General features: G+C 41.4%; 1 protein-coding gene across 1 annotated transcript in view; it reads left to right on the top strand.

Annotated features, from left to right (window-relative positions):
- The window catches only part of SCARB2 (scavenger receptor class B member 2), a 76,331-nt gene that overhangs the window by 24,346 nt on the left and 29,791 nt on the right, over positions 1-22,194 (top strand). The window contains exons 3-4 of the mRNA XM_060654834.3: positions 12,188-12,335; positions 13,413-13,601. Coding sequence (XP_060510817.1) covers positions 12,188-12,335; positions 13,413-13,601 — 337 coding nt within the window. The remainder of the gene's footprint in view (positions 1-12,187; positions 12,336-13,412; positions 13,602-22,194) is intronic.

The raw sequence follows: 22,194 nt of genomic DNA, 5'->3' as shown, positions 1-22,194 counted from the left end.
CCATTTTTTATTGTGATTAAAAGAAAATAATAGAAATGCATCATAAGTGTGCAGTTCAGTAGTGTTGCGTATATTTTTACACTGTTGTGCAACAAATCTCTCGAACTTTTCGTCTTGCAAAACTGGAACTCTGTACCCTTTAAATAACTCCCCTCCCTCTGTGTCCCAATCCCTAGGAACCACCATTCAACTTTGTTTCTATGAATTTCACTGCCTTAGATGCCTCATATGAATGGAACCATTCAGTATTTGTCTTTTTGCTTTTTTATTTTTTCACCAATTTTTTTCAGGTCGGGGGAAACTGCCTCCATGTAAGAATGAACTCACCTGAGAACTAAAGAAAATCCTAACGATTTTCCCTCTGGGTCTCCTGGACCTGTTCCTATGCTCATTATCCTCATCTGAGAAAAAGACATGCATTCTCATCACACTGCACCCAAAGAAACCCAGTACTCCATTAAAATGTCTTCTGGGCCTTGTGTCTGCTAGCTTAATATGCTGTTGTAAGTGTGGTCATGGGGACAAATAAATCCTAGAAGTAAAACAGTCTCTGATTGTTACCATACTCCCTCCATGTTCCCATTTTATTTTTTTTAAGGTTATTTATTTTGAGAGAGAGAGAGAGAGAGAGAGAGAGATTGAATCCCAAGCAGGCTCTGTGCTGTCACAGCGCAGAGCCTGGTCAGGGGCTTGAACTCACGAACTGTGAGATCATGACCTGAGCCGAAGCCAAGAGTTGGACGCTTAACCCACTGAACCACCCAGGCACCCCCATGTTCCCATTTTAGAGGGACCAAGAATTACTCGTGAGAAAAGCTCAGGAACATCTTATAGGGGGGTTCGTAACCCAGGATCCACAGATTCCTAAGGGGTCCATGGATAGAATTCAAAGTGGTCTGTGACTTGGGTAGGAAAAAAATTATAATTTATTTTCACTAACCCCTCACTAAAATTTAGAATTTCCTTTGAGTATAAATGTAGGCGACAAACCACAGTGGCATAAGCAGTACCCATGGCTTCATCAGGAATGGAAACACAGATATTGTTGCGTCTCATGATAGCTGTTGCTCAAGATACCGTTCATTTTCATAAATACTTCAAAATTACAGTAATTGTTAGACTTGCTGCTGCATCTTATTTAAAGTATCAATAAAGAAGCATGGTATGTTACCATATCACAGATTTTTTAAATGATACCTGTATTTTCAGCAATTGGTTTCCTTTGTGATCCCGAGAATTTTGTTCTCCGTATGTAAAAACATTTATCTGAGAAAGGGTCGATAGACTTTACCAGACCGCCACAGGGAAGATCAAGAACCCTGAGAGCAGATCCAGTAGTTTGGAAGGCAGGTTGGTCACTCATTGATTGTTTCATATTTGCCCCTGAGTTTGCCTTCCTCTGGTTTTTCTCCCTGCCCTGGTTGCTCTTCCATTCCACTGCCGAGGTGATTTCCCAAAGGAAAGCCTGGCATTCCCTTCCCTTCCCTACTCAGTCAGGGTCCTAGTGACTCTTCTTGTATGAGGTATCAGGCCTGAGGAATCTGGCTCCTTGTATATGTCTAGCTTCTTTGTTGTGTTTAAATTTTAACTTAATGTTTGGGCACTCTCAACCTCCGATTTTCTAACCAGAGCTGTCCAGCAGAAATTTACTATAGGCCACATAGGTAATAGAAAATTTTCTAGCAGTCACAATTTAAAAGGGTGAAATTAATTTTAATATTTCATTTACCCCAATGCGATCCCAAACAGTGTCATTTCAACATGTAATCAATATCCAGAATTATTAATGAGATCATTTATATTCTTTTCTTTCCCCCCATGTTAAGTCTTTGTAATGTATAGCACATCTAATCTTGGACTAGCCACGTTTTGAGTGTGTAACAGCCACATGTGGCTGGAGGCTACCATATTGGACAGCACAGTTCTAACTATATTCCAGTTGTTTGTAAGTGCCCAGACACACTGCTGTGCCATTATGTGCAGTTCCCTCAGTCAAGAATGAATTCCCTACCATTTCTCTCAGCTCTTTGGTGCTGCTTCCTGAGACTATGGATGAGCTCTCCCTGGTATATGTGTCTGTTACAAAGTGACTAAATGCATTTTAACAATTGGTTACATATTTGTCTTTCTTCCCAATGTACTGAAAGCTCCAGGAGGGGCAGAAACCAAGTCTTTCATCTCAGAAAATCCCGTGCCTGGTGAATATTTGTGAAACAAGGGAATGGAACATCCTCAGCCATGGCTTAAATCCTTAGGATGCAAGAGGAGAAATTGTTCAAATCCACAGAATGCAGGTAGCTCAGCTGGGACCACAGGACTTAATCATGGAAGCCCAGGAGGCAAGGATAGGTTCAAGAAAGAGGAACAGGGTCTTGGAAATGAATGGCTTGGTTTAGGAACAGATGCTCGCATGTGCCGTGCAAACTGCTGGGCGTCCTTCTCAGGGTTGAGTGGGTCGTAAACTGGAGTTTGCAGAAAAACGTGGCTTTTTACATGGCACTTACGGCTCTTCTAGTGAGCCTTTTGTAGTCATCTAATGGATCTGATTTCTATCACTTGTGATTTAATTATGCTATTGTTTACACAAGAAAGATCGAATACTCCAGTAACTCCTGCCCCAGTGCTTGATAGTTCCATGGGTTCCCTCCCAACTGAGTCACCTGCCTTGATTGTGTGCGAAGGGGCCTGGGGCAGGAAGGGGAAGGAAGGGGAAGGCGCACTGGCCTCCAGTCCTGCAGGTGAGTGCGGAATGGTCTTGGTGGTGGGAAATGTCCCAGAAGAGGATGAGGGCAAGGCCACACTGAGCTGTGGAGGCCCTGAGTAATTTGACATACAGTTCACAGCGGCACGTTTCCCCAGAGGTTCACTTATGGGTGACTCGAGAATATTCATGATTTTGGAAAAAGATGATGGCAGTTCTGCGAAGTAGATAAAAACCAGTCAGTCTGGTTTAAGGAATGTAGTGCATTATCTACATGGGTATAAAGCGTGGGTTGAGCAGCCCTGAAACAGACCTGTTAGCAAGGAGCTAATCTGCCTCATGGTTCTGTTGCTTACCGACATATTTGCCTAAAATGTGTATCCAGTGTATGATATTCATTGCCTTCTGCAGCCTTTTTGAGATTCTTTTCATTTTGTCAGGTTTATTTTTCTTTTTTGCCTACTAATGAGCACATCGAAAATTAAAAAGAAAAATTAACTTGTCCAAAGGCTCTTTCAATGAACTTTCATATTTCTAAGACATACTTGCTAAATTTACAATATCCCACTAAATATCTCCTATTTGAGTTTCTTGGTTTTGTGGTTTGGATTAATTTCTTTTTTAGGCTCATATTATTGCTTTAATAGTAAAGGAAGAGACATTAGGGATAAATATCTCATAAGTGTTGTTTTGTTTTTAGTTATTCCTTGACCATTAAGTAGTACTGGATTATAAAATAATCAACCTATACAATATCATATGCAGCATTGCCTTTAAAAGCATAATCTGTATTTTATATTGTTGACCCTAAAAGTAAAACAACCAGTTATAAAATGGGTTTATTCAGGAATAGCAGAGGAATTGCAGTTCAGGACATGCAAGCTATAGCAAACCATAGGCAAGTCTTGAGTTCAAAACAGAGGAAAGTTACTTTATAGAGAAAAGTAGGAATTGGGAGGGGCTGTTTTGAAAGGACGTCCGTTGGAGGGAAAATGAGAGTTCAAGGTCATGATGGTTTCTTATTGCTGACTTGTATTTTCTTACTGGCCCAGCTCATTGCTGGACAAGAAATATTTTTGGTTTCCGTCTGCTACCGAGGGCAGGTTGGTAGGGTGTGTGAGCTCCCTCTTCTGGACTCCCGACTTTATTTTATTTTATTATTTTTTTTTAAATTTTTTTTTTTAACGTTTATTTATTTTTGAGACAGAGAGAGACAGAGCATGAATGGGGGAGGGGCAGAGAAAGAGGGAGACACAGAATCGGAAGAAGGCTCCAGGCTCTGAGCCATCAGCCCAGAGCCCGACGCGGGGCTCGAACTCACGGACCGTGAGATCGTGACCTGAGCTGAAGTCGGATGCTTAACCGACTGAGCCACCCAGGCGCCCCCCGACTTTATTTTAAATTAGGTTACCTTTATTTGGTTTCACATTATTATAAAAATAACATATATAAGCAGTAAAGATAAACTTGAAAATGAAGTAAAGTAAGACAAACTGCTACCATCCATGTTTTCACTATCTCAGAGATAACCAGTGCTTCTATGTTACTGGGTATCTTCTCAGCCATTTTTCCATGGGTGAGTTTTACTTTTACATGGTTGTCAAATTCTATATACCTATGTATGATATGCATCAACATATACATAATATGTACATTCTACTCACTTAATATTACCTTATAGGTATTTCCCCATATTATGTCTTTGTCTTGTAAGTCAACCCAAGTCCATATGCCCAACATGCAGGAAAGCCAGTCACTGATACTTGGAATGTGCAGCAAGGAAAGGGTTTATCGGAGAGGCATCCAAATGAAGAGTCAAGGGGAGGGCAGGTCTCAAATCCCCCTCCCCAAAGGGTTGTGGTTGCATGTATTTAAGGATAAGGGGTCAGAACGTCATGGGGTATATACTTGAATAGAATATGCTGGTTGGAAATAGGGTGAAGGGAGGTGTCTTTCTTCCTTTTGGAGCATGTGTGCACATTCAGGAATCGTGTCTCCTCATTGGGATACATGTTCACTAAATGGCAGAGGAAGCATGGTAAGTGTGTGGAGGGGAGATCTTGGGGTGTGCCATCACAGAGGTTACTTTCGTTCATTCCTGATCCCTTTGGCCCAACCACAAGAATTCTTCCCCATTTCCTCCAATCTCAGCTACTCTTATTGGTAATGAGTCAACTTCTGCAAAACAAGCTCCTAAATCAATCTGATTTAACAGGGTTTCCTTAGAGTAGAACAGTCAAGCATTTGTTAACTCACCATGTTGGGTTCAGTCTTTACACAAAACATTTTAATGATGGTAATCTTCAGGAGCTAGAGGGAATATATTATAGCACTTTACTTAACCATTTCCTTTGTCTTGGATGTGTAGATGAGCTCTCATTTCATCTTTTGGTTACCACATGGGTTGACTATTCTCCCCATGTTTGCCAGCAAATTGTATTTCCACACTCTTAGCTCTTATCTTTTGTCTGCTGCCTATCTGGGTTCCGGTGTGTTCATGCCACTTTTAATAATGATATTAACTCTTCGTCACATTTGTGGCAACTGTTTTTCTATTGTGTGCCTTTTTAATTTTTAAATTTATGTGTAGTCAAATCTATTTTCTGAACTTTGCTATCATTTCTGAGCTTAAAAAGTCCTGTTCCCTTCAAAGGTTTGATATTCAAGTCTATTTTCTTGTACTTCTCTTGTTTTACATTTAAATTCTTAGGAATCTGATCAGTTCCTTCCTTACAATTTAGCAAAGGTAGGAACTTTGTTTGAACTTTCTAATTGTGTCTTATTAGCCCTTTGGTTCTTTACTCATCTTCAAGACCAGCTATATACATTTTTTTTAATATTAAAGAGCTGATAGAAAACTCAGAAATGCCAGGGTTATTGTCTCATTATAAGAAAATACTTATCTCTTTTTCTAAACCTGACTCAAGCTCTTCTCTGATATCACCTTTTTGTTTTTTCCAAGATAGAAACACAAGTTGCTTTAGATAAATTAGTTTAAAAAAAAAAAAATCCTTGAACTGTTTGAAAGTAAGAAAAATAGAAAATGATCCCTCCTGCTCCCCACTTTCTTATCTTGATGTCCAGGTCCTTGTGAGTTTTAAATGCACATGGCAGTCCTGGGTGACTGGCCTGCACGAACCAGGTGGGTTGGGGTAACACTTCAAGGATGGGGGACCATTTCCATCTTTAGAAGTGAAGTTGTTTTCTGCACAGCCCCCAACAAATGCAGACTGTGTTCTCCCCGCTCACCCCCAGCTCTTTCTCAGAATTCTGCTTTTGGCTCTAGGTTTTTAATCTTTCACTTAGTTGACAGGGCAGTGGTAACAGGAACTTAAATACAGGAGCTGCTCAGTACTGCTGGGGATGGAAAATATTCTTCTGCCCTTCGAGGTTCTTCTAGCTGGTCTAAGAATTAAATTGACACAAGACAAAGATTATCAGGAGAGTCAAATTTAACTATGTACCTACGAGGGTGCATGTAAGCATGAGATTCCAAAGACAGCCAGGCAAAATGAGGTATATATGTCATTCAGAACTAAGGAGAATCGGTTTTGAGTCTGGGACTTCAAGAGGAAGGAAAACAATTTGCAGGAAGATGAAAAAGAGTAAATTTTTGGTACACAAATGTCTGCAGGGCCACTCAGAAACAATGGGAAATAGAGGACTCTGATCTAACAGGCCTTGCCAGATTTCTCCCTGTCATGTCTAGTTCATATTCCAGTGTGAATCTGTGGTGATAGCTCTCTTCCAGGAGCAGGTTCTCTATCTAAATTCTTTTAGGCAGTCAGGGAAAGGTCAAAGCTTCTTCCTGAGTCATTTGGGCCTTGATTGTTTTCAGGGCAAAATAATCAGCATGCCAAAGTGGCACATCTGGAGGCAAGTGGTCCTGAACCCCGGTGGCACCCCTCCTTTGGGCAGCTTCCTCCCCTCTGCCCTTTCTTCCTTGGTAGGCACATCCACTCTGTGATTCACTTCTCCCGTGACACAGCTGTTCAGCTCAGCTGGCCCAGAGCTGCAGGCCGCTCTTTCTAAATCTCCTCTTGTAGTGTGTCCTCTTCCGCATGACCACAGTTTTGCTCACTTCTCCATGTAGGAAACACATCCAATGCATTCATGCTGTGCTGCCTGCCCTCGCTGTCTCTGCCTCTATTTGGAATTCCCCCCACTCTCCCACCTAGGGGAAGCCTCCCCCTTCCAGAACCAGCTCCCGCATGATGACAACCTCAGGACTCCCCTTCCGGTGCCCTCCTTCCCTCCTTGGGGTGTCTGGCTAGAGCCTCGGGTCCACTTCAGAGCACTTTCCACATGGGAGGTAACGTTGGAACAGCAGTCTTGTCCTCCCATGCTGTACCGTGGATTTCTTTGCAAACAGAAACCAGATCTTCACATCTCTCCATCGCAAGAGCTTCTTGTAAGCCCGCTTGAACTTGGTATTAGTAACTAATGCTTCCTAAGCACTCAGTATGTACCAGGCAGTATTCTAACCAGATTACAAGTTTATGTGGATTTAATGCTCCCAACAACCTTTTAAGGAAGGCATGTTTTTATCTCCATTTTACAGATGAGGAAACTGAGGCACAGAAGCAGTAAGTTCTAAGTCACAGAGCTAGTAACTGAGGAAGCCAAGGTTGAATGCACAGCCTGGCAGTCAGCTGTTTACCCATACTTCACCTGATGTGCTCAGTCACTGCTGACAGTAATTCTCAACAAAGAGCGGTGTATGAGTGAAGAACCCAATGGGTGAAAGATAAGGATTATATGACAGTATTGTATGTATCTAGTTTATACGACATCTCCCAAGAAATTAGATACTGCATAGATGTTAATTTTCCAGCTTATTGAAGGTATTCCTTTTGGTTTCCTTATCCTGGGCTATTATTTATCTTCTGTGATTGGTGAGATTATGTTTAATCGTTCAGGGGTTTAAAAACTTTTTTGTTTTATAAAGTAAGAACTCTGGGGGTGCCTGGGTGGCTCAGTTGTTTAAGTGTCTGACTCTTGATCTCAGCTCAGGTCATGATCTCACAGTTTGTGAATTCGGGCTCAGCATGGACAGTGTGGAGCCTGCTTGGGATTCTGTCTTTCCCTCTCTCTGCCCCTTCCTTGCTCACTCTCTCTCTCTGTCTCTCTTCCTCTCGAAAACAAATAAATAAACAAACTGAAAGAAAAAAGTAAGAACTCTGTTTTAATGAAAAAATGTTTTTATATGAAATACCTCTAAATTCAATCTTGTATTTTCCTGCCTGATTAAATAGTTCATGGCATATAACTCAACCTTTGCTTAATGTCTAGCATCATCACTATGATTAAAAAATAGTAAGCCATCATATGAGTCTGTGATGTCCTGGGGCCTTCAACATTGATAAGATTTATTAGATCCACTAAATACCACGGATCGTATCAGGCACTTTCAAGTACAGTTCCTTAATTAATTGTCTAGGTCTAAGATTTGCTTTGCCATTTTTTTTTTAACCCTTGTTTCTATTTCTGGAAGTTTCTTCAGTCTTCTTGGACACTGTAGAGCAGTAATCGAGCACTTCTTGCTCTCAGTCTGCTGTTCAGCTGGAGACCACCCTGCTTCTAGTTGACTATCGTTGATGAGCTGTGGGGGAGACTTGGGTAACCAGACTTGTTTTTATTATTATTATTAAAACCCCTCTCCTCACACTGTGGCCTCCTTGTGGTTGCCAGAAGACAGGGGGCTTGGGAGGAGAAACATTTTGGGTTTCCTCCATCAGTTGCTATTTTGACAGGGAGGCACCCCCACCATCCCTTTCCTTGGCCTCTGCAGAGCAGGAGACCACTTCTGATAGCCAGTGGCACCGTGTTCCTTCAGTTAGAACACAGGCCATATGTCAGTCATGCCTCAGGGCGACTGGTGGCTGTGGGAAGTCATGTGGCTAGCTGTGAGTGACCTGACGTGGCCCCTTGGCGCCTGCCAAGGGAATGAAGTATTTTTATAGTTTGGTAATCCTTGCTTTGAACTTTTGAAATTTATTGAGAAAACAAGTCAAGTTATAGTGCTTCAAGTGATTGGAGCCTCCACGATCGATTTCCTTTTAAAACACTAGGTTCTTATGGGCTAAACGATAAAGAAAACACTTAAAAAGTCATCTCCAGAGTCAGTAAACACAAGCCAACGTAAGTGAAGCAGGCTTGGAATTATTCAGGCCTCTAGTTCATGACATCTGGGTTCAGTGAAAAAAACGTTAAAAGCCTTTAGCAAGGTTATCAGTTTCCATCATTAGTCAGAAAGCTTGGCAAAGTTGATCCCTGGGCTTCTGCACCTGGGTTGGGTCCCAGCTCTTGGCTCCTTGGCCTAGCTTTCTTTGAGGGCAAGTTTGAGGGCAAGTTGGTTTTCACCCTGGGGACACTTTTTCTATTTCTAGTTCCTTAGTGGTCAGCGAGGCCACCGCGGGGTCCTGGGCCGCAAATACCAAGAGCTATGCCTAGAAAAGGCTGTTCCCTTCACCCTCACTACAGGGAGGCTCTGGGACTCGCCAGTGGGGAGGGGTGCCCCTCTCTTCAGGCAGAAACCTTGGTGCAGGCAGGGGTTTGCCTTGAAGTGTCCTCCTCCAGCTCTAACAAGTCACTTTGCGTTAACTTACGTGTAGAGTCAAGGAGAACCCTGGACGTGGATTCAAGTGACCAGGATTCCACACCTGGTTCCCACACTTGCTGGGGAGTCCTGGGCTAGTTTATCTGAATCTCTGTCAAAGAACTGGGTTGTGATTTCTATATAGAGGTCTTTGGTTACAAGCCAGACAAGCTATCTCTGGCTAATTTAAATGAAAGGAGATTTATTTGAAGGCTATAAAGTGGGTTACAGATTCCAAGGAGCAGCTGGGAAGACAGGACAGCTTTAAAGGTCCACATCACAGGAGTGCATGGCTCATCATGTGTGCACCACAGCAAGAGGAAGCCATCTTTCTACTGTGTTTTGCATCTTTTTTTTTAAGTTTATTTATTTTGAGGGACTGCCCCCCCCACTGCCAGCACAGAGGCCAATGTGGGGCTCAAACCCACAAAACTATGAGATCATGACCTGAGCCGAAACCAAGAGTTGGATTCTTAACCAACTGAGCCCTCTAGGCGCCCCAGATGTGTTTCACATCTTAAGGCTTTGTGCTCAGGATCAGAAGCCTAGGGAATGGAACTGGTCCAGCTTGGGTCCCACATCACCACCCAGTGCAGGAGAGGAAGGAAAACGGGGCTCCGAGCAGAAGAAAAGGAAATGAATGAGTGTCAGATAACCAGAGTCTGCAGGTTTCATTCTGTGGACATTTATGAAGCACCTGTTGAGGGAGACCATGTGATACAGTGGAAGAGCACTGTGTGTGATTTAGAACTTAGCTTCAAATTCTGACTCTTCTGATGCCCATCTGTGCCCTTTGTTTCCACATCTCTAAAAGTGGAGCTAAAATACTTTCTCTGTCTGTACCACGGGCTTGCTGTAAGGACTGAATGGAATCAGATGAAATCATGTGGTTAAACCCTTTGAGGAGATACGCAGGGTCAGATACTTATCTATTGCGCATAGCTTCGTGCTTAATGATGAAGAGCAAAGATATCTGTTTTGATGCATATATGTGTATATGTTTGCTTGTTATTTACTTGTCTATTTTTATTTTAAATTCTGGAAAGTGAAGGATACAAGTTTCATTAGCTTGCTTGGAGTACCTGAAGCATCAAAAGAATTCCTTCGTAATCTAAATGATGTCACTAAGCAGTTCACAAAGACCTGGTACAGACAGCCAGCTCCACCAGTGTTCAGAAAAGGCCGGTTGTGGTCAGGAAAGGCCTTGGGGGAGGTGGTGGGTAGCTTTTGTACCTTTGTCAGAATTATAAACTCTTATAGATTAGCCCTGTCCCATAGAAATACAATGTGAATCACATATATAATTAAGATTTTTTTCCAGTAGCCACATCAAAAAAAAAAAAAAAAAAAAAAACGAAAAAGAAACAGGTGTAATTAATCTGAGTATTTTTTATTTTACCCATTGTATTAAAGTACTATTATTTAGGGGCACCTGGGTGGCTCAGTCAGTTAAGCATCTGGCTCTTCATCCTGGCTCAGGTCAAGATCTCGCGGTTCCTGAGATTGAGCCCCACGTCAGGCTCTGCCCTGACAGCATAGAGCCTGCTTGGAGCTCTCTCTCTCCCTCTCTCTTTGCCCCTCCCAATGCTCTGTCTCTGTCTCTCTCTCTCAAAATTAAAGAAGTAAACTTAAAAAAATAAAAATAAATAAAATAGCATCATTTAAAAACAGGTAATCAATATCAAAAAATTAAGGAGATTATTTTACACTCCTTTTTTTGTGCTGTTTTTGAAATCTGATGTGTATTTTACCCTTACAACACATCTCAGTTTCGATAAGCCACAGTTCTACGGCTTAGCAGACACATGGCTACTGGGTCAGACAGCCTAGTCCTAAATAGAACAGGAAGAAGAAAAGGTAAGCAGCAGAGGGAGAGAAACAATAGACACAGGAATTTTGTGAACATCTACTATGAACCAGGCGGGGCCAGGACTAGCATAAACCATTGGATGAACAAAGTATCAGGTCCTGTTTTTATTTAGAAGTTTGACGGTTTGTTCATCGTGGATGTTTTTGCATTAATTTTGATTTTTCAAAATGCATTGCAATATGATTTACCTTCAGTACTGAGTGTTCTGGCACCTCTTTCATTCTGTACACAAGGCAAGTGCCTCACACCCTCCTTACCCTAGTGATGCCCTGGCTCCAGGCCCTTTCTGTGAGCTTTCTAATACCTCACCTGGGGGCATGAACCTGAACCAGACTGAACTGCATACCAAAAACAGGAGTGAACTCCTGTAATGTACTAAGTCTTGGGCACTTATTTTGTCAAATGAATTTTGAACTGAACTCAAGCTAGGAATAAAAAGGCTTTGGAAAAGAAATTGAAATTCAAACTGATCTATGAATTGAAAAATTTGAAAATATTTTGGGAGCAAACTGTCACTCCAGAGAGAGTTCAATGGCCTTGATTCCCTGGTCATGGTGACGCTTGACCATCGCATTTCCCAAATTGTAGGGGGAAAGAATGAAAAGGCCAGTGTGTTGAGAGGACTGTATCCCAGGACTTATTTCCTTCCTACATGCCAGCTTTAATCTCTAGTTGTTAAGGGATCAGTATCTGTAAGCTCTCTAGAAAATGATTATAGTGGAATGTCTTATTGAAAATAACGTCCGTGCTAAAAGAAAGGTAAAGTATTGCGCTTTTTTTTTTTTTATGTTTATTTATTTTGAGAGAGCAAGTAGGGCTGGGGCAAAGAGAGAGGGAGAGGGAGAATCCCATCAGCACTGTCAGGGCAGAGCCCAATGCGGAGCTCAGTCCCATGAACCGTGAGATCATGACCTGAGCCGAAATCAAGATTGGATGCTCAATCAACTGAGCCACCCAGGGGCCTCTTGCTTTTTAAAGTGGTGCCTATTTTCAAACAGAATGCGTTTCTTTCTTTTAGGGAACTTCGAAGCAAAGCAGATATTCAATTTGGAGATAATGGAACAACAATATCTGCTGTTAACAACAAGGCCTATGTTTTTGAACGAAATCAATCTGTTGGAGATCCTAAAATTGACTTAATTAGAACGTTAAATATTCCTGCAGTGGTAAGTAGGCATTTTTAGTATCATTATTGTGGCTTGTAAGAGAAAGGAAAAAGCCAAGTTAAAGCTGTTATGGGTTTTACATTTAGGAGTTACTAAGTTATGTTAAAAATATACAGATGTAAAAATATAAGTATACTTTTTACAGTTTCCTTCCTGAAAGTTCATCTGAGACATTTTATTCTGAGGTTTCTCAAGCAAGATTTTTTTCAAATGGTGACAAAATGTGAATTTTAGGATTTTCCCTCCCACAGTTTCTTGCTGTGTCTTGGGGATCAGCTCTTGTTCAAATAAACATGTCTCTAGGATTTGGGGGGCGGGGAGGGAAGGGAGTGGATAGCCAATAATTTTTTAAAGATTTATTTGCCCCTTGTTTTGGCTCAGAAAATCTAGCAACAGAATTTGCATACACTTCTTAGTTTAGATTTCCATCTTTGATTTTTAAATTCTCAAAATATATACTGATATCCCCCCACCCTTCCCAAATAGCAGAGACTGGGCTGCTCACAGCCTAGCGGGATTCCACTGTCTGTGTTATGACAATCCTATCCAAGAAAGACACATGAGACCCTGGAAACTCTCCTCTTCACCCACAGCAACCCCTCTGAGGCTCCCACTCTAACTACAGGGTGACAACAACATTTGCAGCTGGACAGTCATTGTGGACTCAGGATGGAGAAAAAAGTATTAGATCCTATGTTTGGCCCTGCCCTGCTGCCTACTTGCGGGGGAGGGGGGAGGGTAATCTCTCGCTCCCATCAGAGGGGAAGTGGCGCCCCCTTGTGGCCAAAGATGCCAGTGTATTCACAAGCATTTTTCTCGTTGCATCTGCAGTGCAGGGAGAATTGGAGAGCTTGCAAGTGGGAACGCTACACTCACACTTACAAAATATAATACTGAGAAAGGAACAATAACTGCAGAGTCTCATTTGTGCACGTGTAGCCAAGGAGGAGCTCTCTGGCTGACTTTGCAGCTCTTCAGTCTTAACATTTACTTTTAAGTTTCCAGCCCTTTTTGCTGAAGGGGCCATAGGAGAGTGGGGTGGGAGCTCTGCCATCTGAACTTGCCTGTGTTTCTCAGACTGCCATGGAATGGGCCCAGCTCCGCTTCCTCCGGGAGCTCATCGAGGCCCTGCTGAAGGCCTATCAGCAGACGCTCTTTGTGACACACACAGTGGAAGAACTGCTCTGGGGCTACAAAGATGAGATCCTGTCCCTCATCAGTGTTTTCAAACCGGAGATCTCACCCTATTTTGGCCTGTACTATGGGGTAAGTTGATCTTTCTTTTTAGATCCTTTTTTTTTTTTTTTTTCTTTTTTTTGAAGGAGCATGGATGCACAAGCGGGGAAGGAGCAGAGGGGGAGAAAAACAATCTTAATTAGGTTCCATGCTCATCACAGAGTCCCACATGGGGCTCAAGCCTACGACCTTCGGATTATAACCTGAGCTAAAATCAAGAGTCTGATGCTGAACCAACTAAGCCACCCAGGCACTTATAGAGTCTCTTTATTCAGGTGATGAAGGGGCGCTGCTAGCCAGATTTCATCTTCATTTTGAGTGTCTTCCAGAAAAAAAGACCAAAATTGCTTGGAATTCTAGATGTCTTGTAGAGTATGTGAAAAACAAGGAAGTGTTCTAGTTTTTAGGTGGGGGGAAAAAAACCCTTCTCCCACAATTTCGGCATGCCACCAGCAGTGACTTTGAATGAGGGCAGCTATGAAAAATACAGAGTATGACTGTGCCATTAATCAGGTGCAGTCTTTCAAACTATCATAAATTTCAGTGATAGGTGCCAAGTCTTCATTGATGACCTAGGGGCTGAACCCATGCATCAGCCTGACAGAGACAAGAAACTAAGTAGGAACATGATAGTCCATTAGAGGTGGGAGCTACGTGTTAGATTTTCAGACATGTCATTCGTGAAAGAGGATGGATAATTTGAAACTCTGTGTCCCTCATCTATGATTTCTTATGCTTATAAGTGGAATTTTGTGTGGTTCCTTGCAGATTTTATTCACTTTGGCTTGAAATAAAAAATATATCAGCATTCAAGTATTTATTATTCAAAGCATATGTTATTGCTGTATGAGTTTCAAATGAACTAAAATTAAAAGCAATTTTAAAAATCCACATTCCCCTCTATCCGTCCCCCCTACCAAGAAACAAAAAACAGAAAGCACTTGAGTAAAATGGATAGTGGGAGGTTGCTAATGACAAACTTAAACTCAAGTAGAAAGTGTCAGGTTAAGGGTGGGGTCTGAGATTGTGATGAATTTCCTCACCTTTAAATCTGTTGTTATTCTCTGGTTCTCACTACTCAAGAATCTTACTCTTATCCTGTTATATCCTAGAGTGTTCCTCTAGAGCAGATGGTGATAATGCTGCCCTGTGCATTCAAGGGTATACAAAACTTAGAAGCCATTCAAACAAAATAGTAAAAAAAGTTCTTAACATTATGCAAGAGGCAGGGGTCCTAGAAATAGGGTTCAACTCACCTTGAATCCTTCTCTCTAGGGGAGCAGAATTAATAGATGCTGTCTAGCAGATCCCATCTTGGGGTGCCTGCGTGGCTCAGTCGGTTAAGTGCCAACTTCAGCTCAGGTCATGATCTCTCAGTTCGTGAGTTTGAGCCCTACATCGGGCTCTGCCAACAGCTCAGAGCCTGAAGCCTGATTCGGATCCTGTCTCCCTCCCTCTCTCTCTGCCCCTTCTACTGCCCCAGTCTCAAAAATAAATAAACATTTAAAAAAATTTTAGAAGATCCCATCTAAAAGGAGCCCAGCTTCCATAAAACCAGAGGAAGCACTGATTTCTTAAGCTGTGACTAGACATCCCTTCTAGAAAAAAATATCTGGTGAATTTCCAACAGAGATACAACAAAGGTTACTTTAAGGCCCTTCGGGTCCAAGTGGTTTCTGTCTACCTGCAAGGTAGGTCCTGTTCCTAAAACCTCAGTATTTTTCAGGTAATTTTTTATTGTATAGCTTGCTTTTTGTTGTTGTTGTTTTTACATTACTGACTTCATCTGACTTCTAACTAAGATCCTTTTGTATCTTTTTAAAATGTAACCCACATTTATGGACTGGTTAACAAATTGGCATTTTTATTTTCCCAAAGCAAGGTTGTATTCTTTTATGCGTTTATTTATTTATTAATTTATTCATCTCGCTGCCTTGCCCTTTGTCGCTCCTTGTAGACACCGTATCTCCACAAAGCTCTGTACCATCGCTCAGTTAGATTCGTACCTTGAGTGCATTTCCCACATCCAGGAATAGAGCATAAGACTTGGAATCAGAGTGCCTCGATTTATGTTCTGACTTTTTTCACTTAATAACTATGGGGCTATTTCTAAACCTCAGTTTCATCATGTGTAACTTGAGGCTAAAAGTATCCACACTTCAAAAATTGTTTTGAAAGGCTAAGTGAGAAGTCCATAAAAATGCTTCATAAACTTTAAATCACAGTACACATGTCAGGAACTGTTACTCCTTTTTCCCTTCATGACTGGCTCCCAAGATGACCCTGAATTAACATGACTGCTGTATCTTTTCCCTTTGGGAGCCAAACAGACTGTCTGCATGTGGTTGGTAAAAAGGCAGTGTTTCTGTTCAGTTTGTCCCATCTGCTCTGGTCAAATACTGATTCTTTAGCCAACGGCACAAAAGTTCACACTTGAGCTGTCATTCATTCAAAGACCAGGATAGGCTGAGGAAGTACCCTCCTTCCGAAAACCTTTCCTTAGTTCTGCTCGTGTCGTGCCAGCATCCCCCTCGGATGCCCCAGGCTTGCGTGCCTGCACCATCTGCTCCGCTACATGCAATGAAGAGAGAAACCTTGGTTAACGCGTTGAACGCTCTTCCTTCTAGTAGGAAACAGCCAAACAATTAATGGGGAGGGACAGCGTGTGAGAATGAACAGGATGAGTGGATGTAGAACATTGGCGCAGAGCTTTTGAGAAAAAGGGATCTGGTTAAATATCACATGCTCTTACTTCATATTGCGGGGCCAATCAGCATATTTTTACCTACTGATATTAGGGCACTTCTGTTCTCCTCCACGTAAGAGAGTTCAAGCACCTCCCACTAAGTGTGGGTCTTGCGTGTATAAAATATATAGCTGTTAGAAAGTGTCTTTGAGAGGTCAGCCAGTCCAGCTGGTCCTTCGGTGGAGGGGGCGTGGGGTTTTGCTGACATCACACTAGTGGTGTGACTGTGGTAGTCCGTCTCAGAGCACCTCTCCATCTCCTGCCATAATATGTTCCTTGTATCCAGCCCACATCCCTACCCTGATAACACAAAACCTATTTATTCCCGACTGTCCTCCAATAACAAAGGTTCCAGCAAGAGACAGGGAAGCATTCACATGCAGTGTCTGACTCTTGGGCAGAAAACAATTGGAGAGAACCCTTTCTGAATTACTGTGAAACATTTAAATGCTTAACTGCTTTGCTTAGGCTAGATCTGAGTTAAGGGGAGGAGTTCAGGAGATAACATCCCTTCATTTTTTAAATTGGTGGTTTGGCTTTTTTTTAAGTTTATTTATTTATTTTGAGAGAGAGAGAGAAAGAGAAAGCAGGAGAGGGGCAGAGAGAGAGGGAGAGAGAGAATCCCAAGCAGGCTCTGCACTCTCAGTGCACTATCAGTGACATGGGGTTGGAACTCACGAACCGTGAGATCATGACCTGAGCAGAAATCAAGAGTTGGTTGCTTAACCAACTGAGCTACCGAAGGGCCTTGGTGGTTCAGCATTTTTTTATGTGGAGTATTTGAATTTTTCTCTAAGTTGTTGTAATGTTCACATTGCTGCTCCTAAAGAGAAGTTCTTTCTCATATCTTTTTTAAAATTTTTCTTTTAATGTTTATTTTTGAGACAGAGGGAGAGACAGAGTGCGAGTGGGGGAGAGGCAGAAAGAGAGGGAGACACAGAATCTGAAGCAGGCTCCAGGCTCTGAACTGTCAGCACAGAGCCCGATGCAGGGTGTGAACTCACAAATTGTGAGATAATGACCTGAGCCGAGGTCGGACGCTTAACCGACTGAGCCACCCAGGCAGCCCTTTGTCGTATCTTAAAGTCATGTAAAACTTCATGTGGGGAGCACCACATGACCATTATGGATGTGGTCCATATTGATATATTGATATAGTTGGCAAAATAATGTTAAGTGACAGAAAGAAGAACCAAAGAAGGCAAAAAACATGAGAAGAGAATTCACAAAGGGTATGAATGTTTTTTAAGGCAGAGAGCTGAATTATTTGAAAAAAAGCGTTCAAACTCAGTGCAAAAAAAGACAAGTCTTATACTTTTTTTTTGGGGGGGGTCATTCATCTAATTAACAAAGCTTAGCAAAAGTAACTTGGGGAATGTAAACTGATTTACCACACTATTTCCACCACTCTCCAGCTGGATGACCTTGAGCAACTTGATAATATGTATCAAAAGGCTTAAACATGTTCATGTTCTTTTCTCTAGTAATTTTACTTTTATGAGTCAGTGTAGAAAACAAAAATATTGACAAGGTTTTTAGGCATAAAGATACATAAACATTCACACAACATTATTTGCAGTAGCAAAAAATCAAAATTAAATATCCAACAATAAGAGAATAGTTAATTATTTCTACATAATGTTGAGGAGTCATTAAAGTATACCTATGAAGAACTTTTGGTAACATATAAAATATGCTAAGGAAAATGCACAATTTGTGTGTGTGTGTGTGTGTGTGTACATACACATACACATATATATGTATACAGGATATATATATATACACACATATATGTACACATATATGTGTCCATGTATATATATATGTAAACATATATACATACATAATTGTGTTTATGTATAAAAATTGTGTGTATGTATATTACACATATATATCTTAGTTCTATAAACAAATCTTGTGTGGAAAAGATACTGAAAAGAAACATACCAAAATACAAATAGTATTTTCCATTGGTTAGGAAAATGATGAATTGACACCTTTTTATACATCTTTCTGTATTTTCTAATGAGAATTTATTACTTTTATACTCAGAAGAATGTATTACTTCTGTAATCAGAAGAGAAATCTATTTTATTATTTTTTTTAATGTTTATTATTTTGAGAGATAGACGGAGCACAAGTGGAGGAGGGGCAGAGAGGGAGACACAGAACCTGAAGCAGGCTCCAGGCTCTGAGCTGTTAGCACAGAGCCTGACGTGGGGCTCAAACTCACGGACCACAGGATCGTGACCTGAGCTGAAGTCAGATGCTTAACCGACTGAGCTACCCTGGCACCCTGAAAAACCTATTTTAAAAAGAAAATAGAACACAAGTACATTGCATCAACTTGTTATCCCAAAATGCATCTGTGTTAATACCCAAAAATATATCTGTGAAAAACCTCCAAAGATAGCCTAGAGCAATGAAAGTAAAACAGTCTTTGGTTATTTTATTATTCTTAGTTTGTCTACAAAGTGCCTGTCACATTATATGCTTTTAATAATAAACATTAAAAAATGAAAACAATTATAATAATGGTATTAGAGTGGATGCACCACAAAGGCAGCAATTTGTGTCCATTTTGTTCACTGATATACAGTGCTAGATACATGGTAGGCATTCACTAAGTGGTTGCTAATAAATGAATGAGGCCCACAGCCTCGTAAGCAGATCGGCCCGTGGAGTGTAGGGTTACATAGCTGGGCTTCAGTCCTACCTAGCTCCACCATTTGCTGGCTGAGTGATCCGGACAAGTTATTTAACTTCTCCTTGCTTCAGATTTCTCATCTATAGAATGAGGGTAAAATGGTGCATGTCTGTATTAGTTTCCCGTTGCTGCTTTTACCCATGGCCATAAATGTAGGGGCTTAAAACAGCACAAATATAATTATCATCTTCCAGTTCTAGATCTCAATAGCCATAAACTCAGGGTGTTGTCGGGGCTGTGTTCCTTCTGGAGGCTCTAAGGGAAAATCCACTTCCTTGAATTTCACAGCTTCTAGAGGCAGCCTGCCTTTTTTTGGCGGGCACCCCTTTCACCATTGCCAAACCAAAAGGGAAACATCTTCACAGTCTCTTTGTCTGACCTCTGCTTGTCATCACACCTACTGCTCTGACCTGGCCCCTTGCCTCTTTGAAAGAAAACTTGGAGTACCTGGGTCCACCCAGGTAATCCAGGACACTCTTGCCATCTCAAGATCCTTAACTTAATCACATCTGCGAAGTCCTTTTGCCATGTTAGGCAACATATTCACAGGTTCTGGGGATTAGAATGTGGACGTATTTCTGTCTACCACACTGCTTTATGTGGTGGTTCTGAGGATTTCATGAGATAATTCATACTATAACTTTAGACCAGTGCCAGGAATATTATAAATATTCGATAATTGTTAGCTCTTATTACTTTATTATTATAGAGGAACTAGCACCCATGCTATTTCCCAGATATCAAAGCTCCAACCTCACATAAAGAATTTGTAAAGTTGTAGAGATTATCTGTATGTGCCCTTAAGAAGTATAACTTAGAATATATAAGTGAAGAAAGCTTTCTTGAAAGCCCCAAGTATATATTGGGGCGCCTGGGTGGCTCAGTTGGTTAATCTTCTGACTCTTGGCTTCGGCTCAGGTCACAATCTCATGGTTCGTAGGATTAAGCCGTGCTATGAGTGCAGAGCCTGCTTGGGATCCTCTCTCTCCCTCTCGCTGCCCCTCCCCTGCTCATGCGTGCACATGTGCACACTCTCTCTCTCTTTCTCTCTCAAAATAAATAAACAAACTTAAAAGAAGAAAGAGACCGGGATGCCTGGGTGGCTCGGTTGGTTGAGCATCCGACTTCGGCTCAGGTCACGATCTCGCGGTTTGTGAGTTCGAGCCCCGCGTCGGGCTCTGTGCTGACAGCTCAGAGCCTGGAGCCTGCTTCGGATTCTGTGTCTCCTCCTCTCTCTGCCCCTCCCATTCTCATGCTCTGTCTCTCAATAATAAATCAACGTTAAAAAAAACTTTTTTTTTTTTAAGAAAGAAATAATGGGACTATATTAATACAACTTTCTTTTGTTGCAGCTAACCTACAGTAGGGTCCTGGCCCTGGACTTATGCTTTCTTATTTTTCATTATTGACATATAATTCACTTACATATAATTCACCAGTTTCAAGTGTACAATTTTGTGGTTTTTAGTATATTCACAAGGTTGTACAACCACCACCACCACTGTCAAATTTTAGAACATTTTCATCATCCTCCCCAAAAAACCACACATTTGTTAGCAGTCACTTCCATTTCTCCCCTTCCACCAGCCTTTGGCAACCACTAATCTATACTTTCTGTCTCTATGGATTTGCCTGTGAATCTGTAGAATTTTTTTTAATAGTTAAAAGGTTTGTGTCTTTTTTGTTTTTGCTTTTGTAGAGAAAAGTAAGATTATTGTTTTGTTTGAAACAAAACATAAGTAACCCCCCACACCTGCCCAACCTCTCACCTGCCCCGTGGGGTGCTGAGACTGCTGGTGCTGAGCAGGAGGCCAGGCTGGCCCAGGCTGAAGGAGAAGAGCCAGAACTCTCTGTGTGAGAGCTTCCTCAGAGCCCGAGAGGAAGGGCATTTGGGAATGGAGTTTGGCTTGGTTAGGCAAAAAATAAAATTAAAAAACTGAACACACATGCCTACTATTATACAAATGGTGGCCAAGAGGTTGGAACCATTTCTGGCAATTGAACATTTCTGTAAATGGAATCATACCATATATGACCTTTGTATCTGACTTCTTCTATTTAGCATTATGTTTACAAGGTTCATCTATGTTGTAGCATGTATCAGCACTTTATTCCTTTTTATGGCTGAGTAATATTCTATTATATGGATATACCACACTTTATTCATCAGTTGATGGATATTTGGGTTGTTTCTACCATGGGCTCTTATGAATAATGCTGCTCTGAACCTATGTGTACAAGTTTTTGTATGGACATTGAGATGTATATTTGGAATGGAATTCTCTTGAATATATAGGGAGGAGTGGAATTTGGGGTCATAGAATTTTGGGTTTGTGTTTAACTTTTTGAAGAACCACCAAACTACTGTCCACAGCAGCTGCATCATTTTCCATTCCCACCACCAGTGCCCAAGGGCCTCGATTTCTCCACATCCTCACCAACGCTTGTCCTTTTCCTTTATTTGTTTATGTTTTTAAAAAATTTTAGCATCATCCTGGTGGGTATGAAATAGTACTATGGCTTTGCATTTCTCTAGTGGCGGATGATGTTGAGCATCCTTTCGTGTACTTGCTGGCCATTTGAATATTTTCTTCGAAGAAATGTCTCTTCAAATCCTTTGTTCATTATTTAATCGGGCTCAAACTTTTTGAAACCATAAAGTAGTAGCATGGTTAATATGGCATTTAGTCAAACAGTCACTCTATATCTTAGTTCTGCTTCAGTGTTATGTAGCGGTTAGCCTCAACTAGGTTAGTTTTGTGAAGATTAAGTTTCTCAGTTACTGTATCAATTAGGGTTCTCCAGAAAAACAGAATCAATGGGAGAGCTCTAGCTACATCTGTAGTATCTATCTATCCAAGAGATTTATATGTATTAAGGAATTGGTTTGTGCAGTTGTGGGGCAGCAGGTGGCCAGTCTGAAACCCCTAGGACAGGCTGGCAGGCTAGAAACTCAGGCAGGAATTCTACATTGCAGAACTGAGAATTCCTTTCTGTCCAGCAAACCTCAGATTTTGTTTTTAAAACCTTCAACAGATTGCATGAGTCCACCCACCTTATCGTTGGTAATCTTTTACTTAGCCAATTGATTGTAAATCTTCATCATGTACAAAATATAGCACCATCTAAATTAGCGTTTGACCAAACAACTGGGTACCGTAGCCTAGACA

Source organism: Panthera onca, chromosome B1 (genome assembly GCF_046562875.1).
Source record: "Panthera onca isolate mPanOnc1 chromosome B1, mPanOnc1 haplotype 2, whole genome shotgun sequence".
Lineage (NCBI taxonomy): Eukaryota > Metazoa > Chordata > Mammalia > Carnivora > Felidae > Panthera > Panthera onca.
The sequence above is the reverse complement of the archived record's forward strand: the minus strand, read 5'-3'. Positions and strand labels throughout refer to the sequence as shown.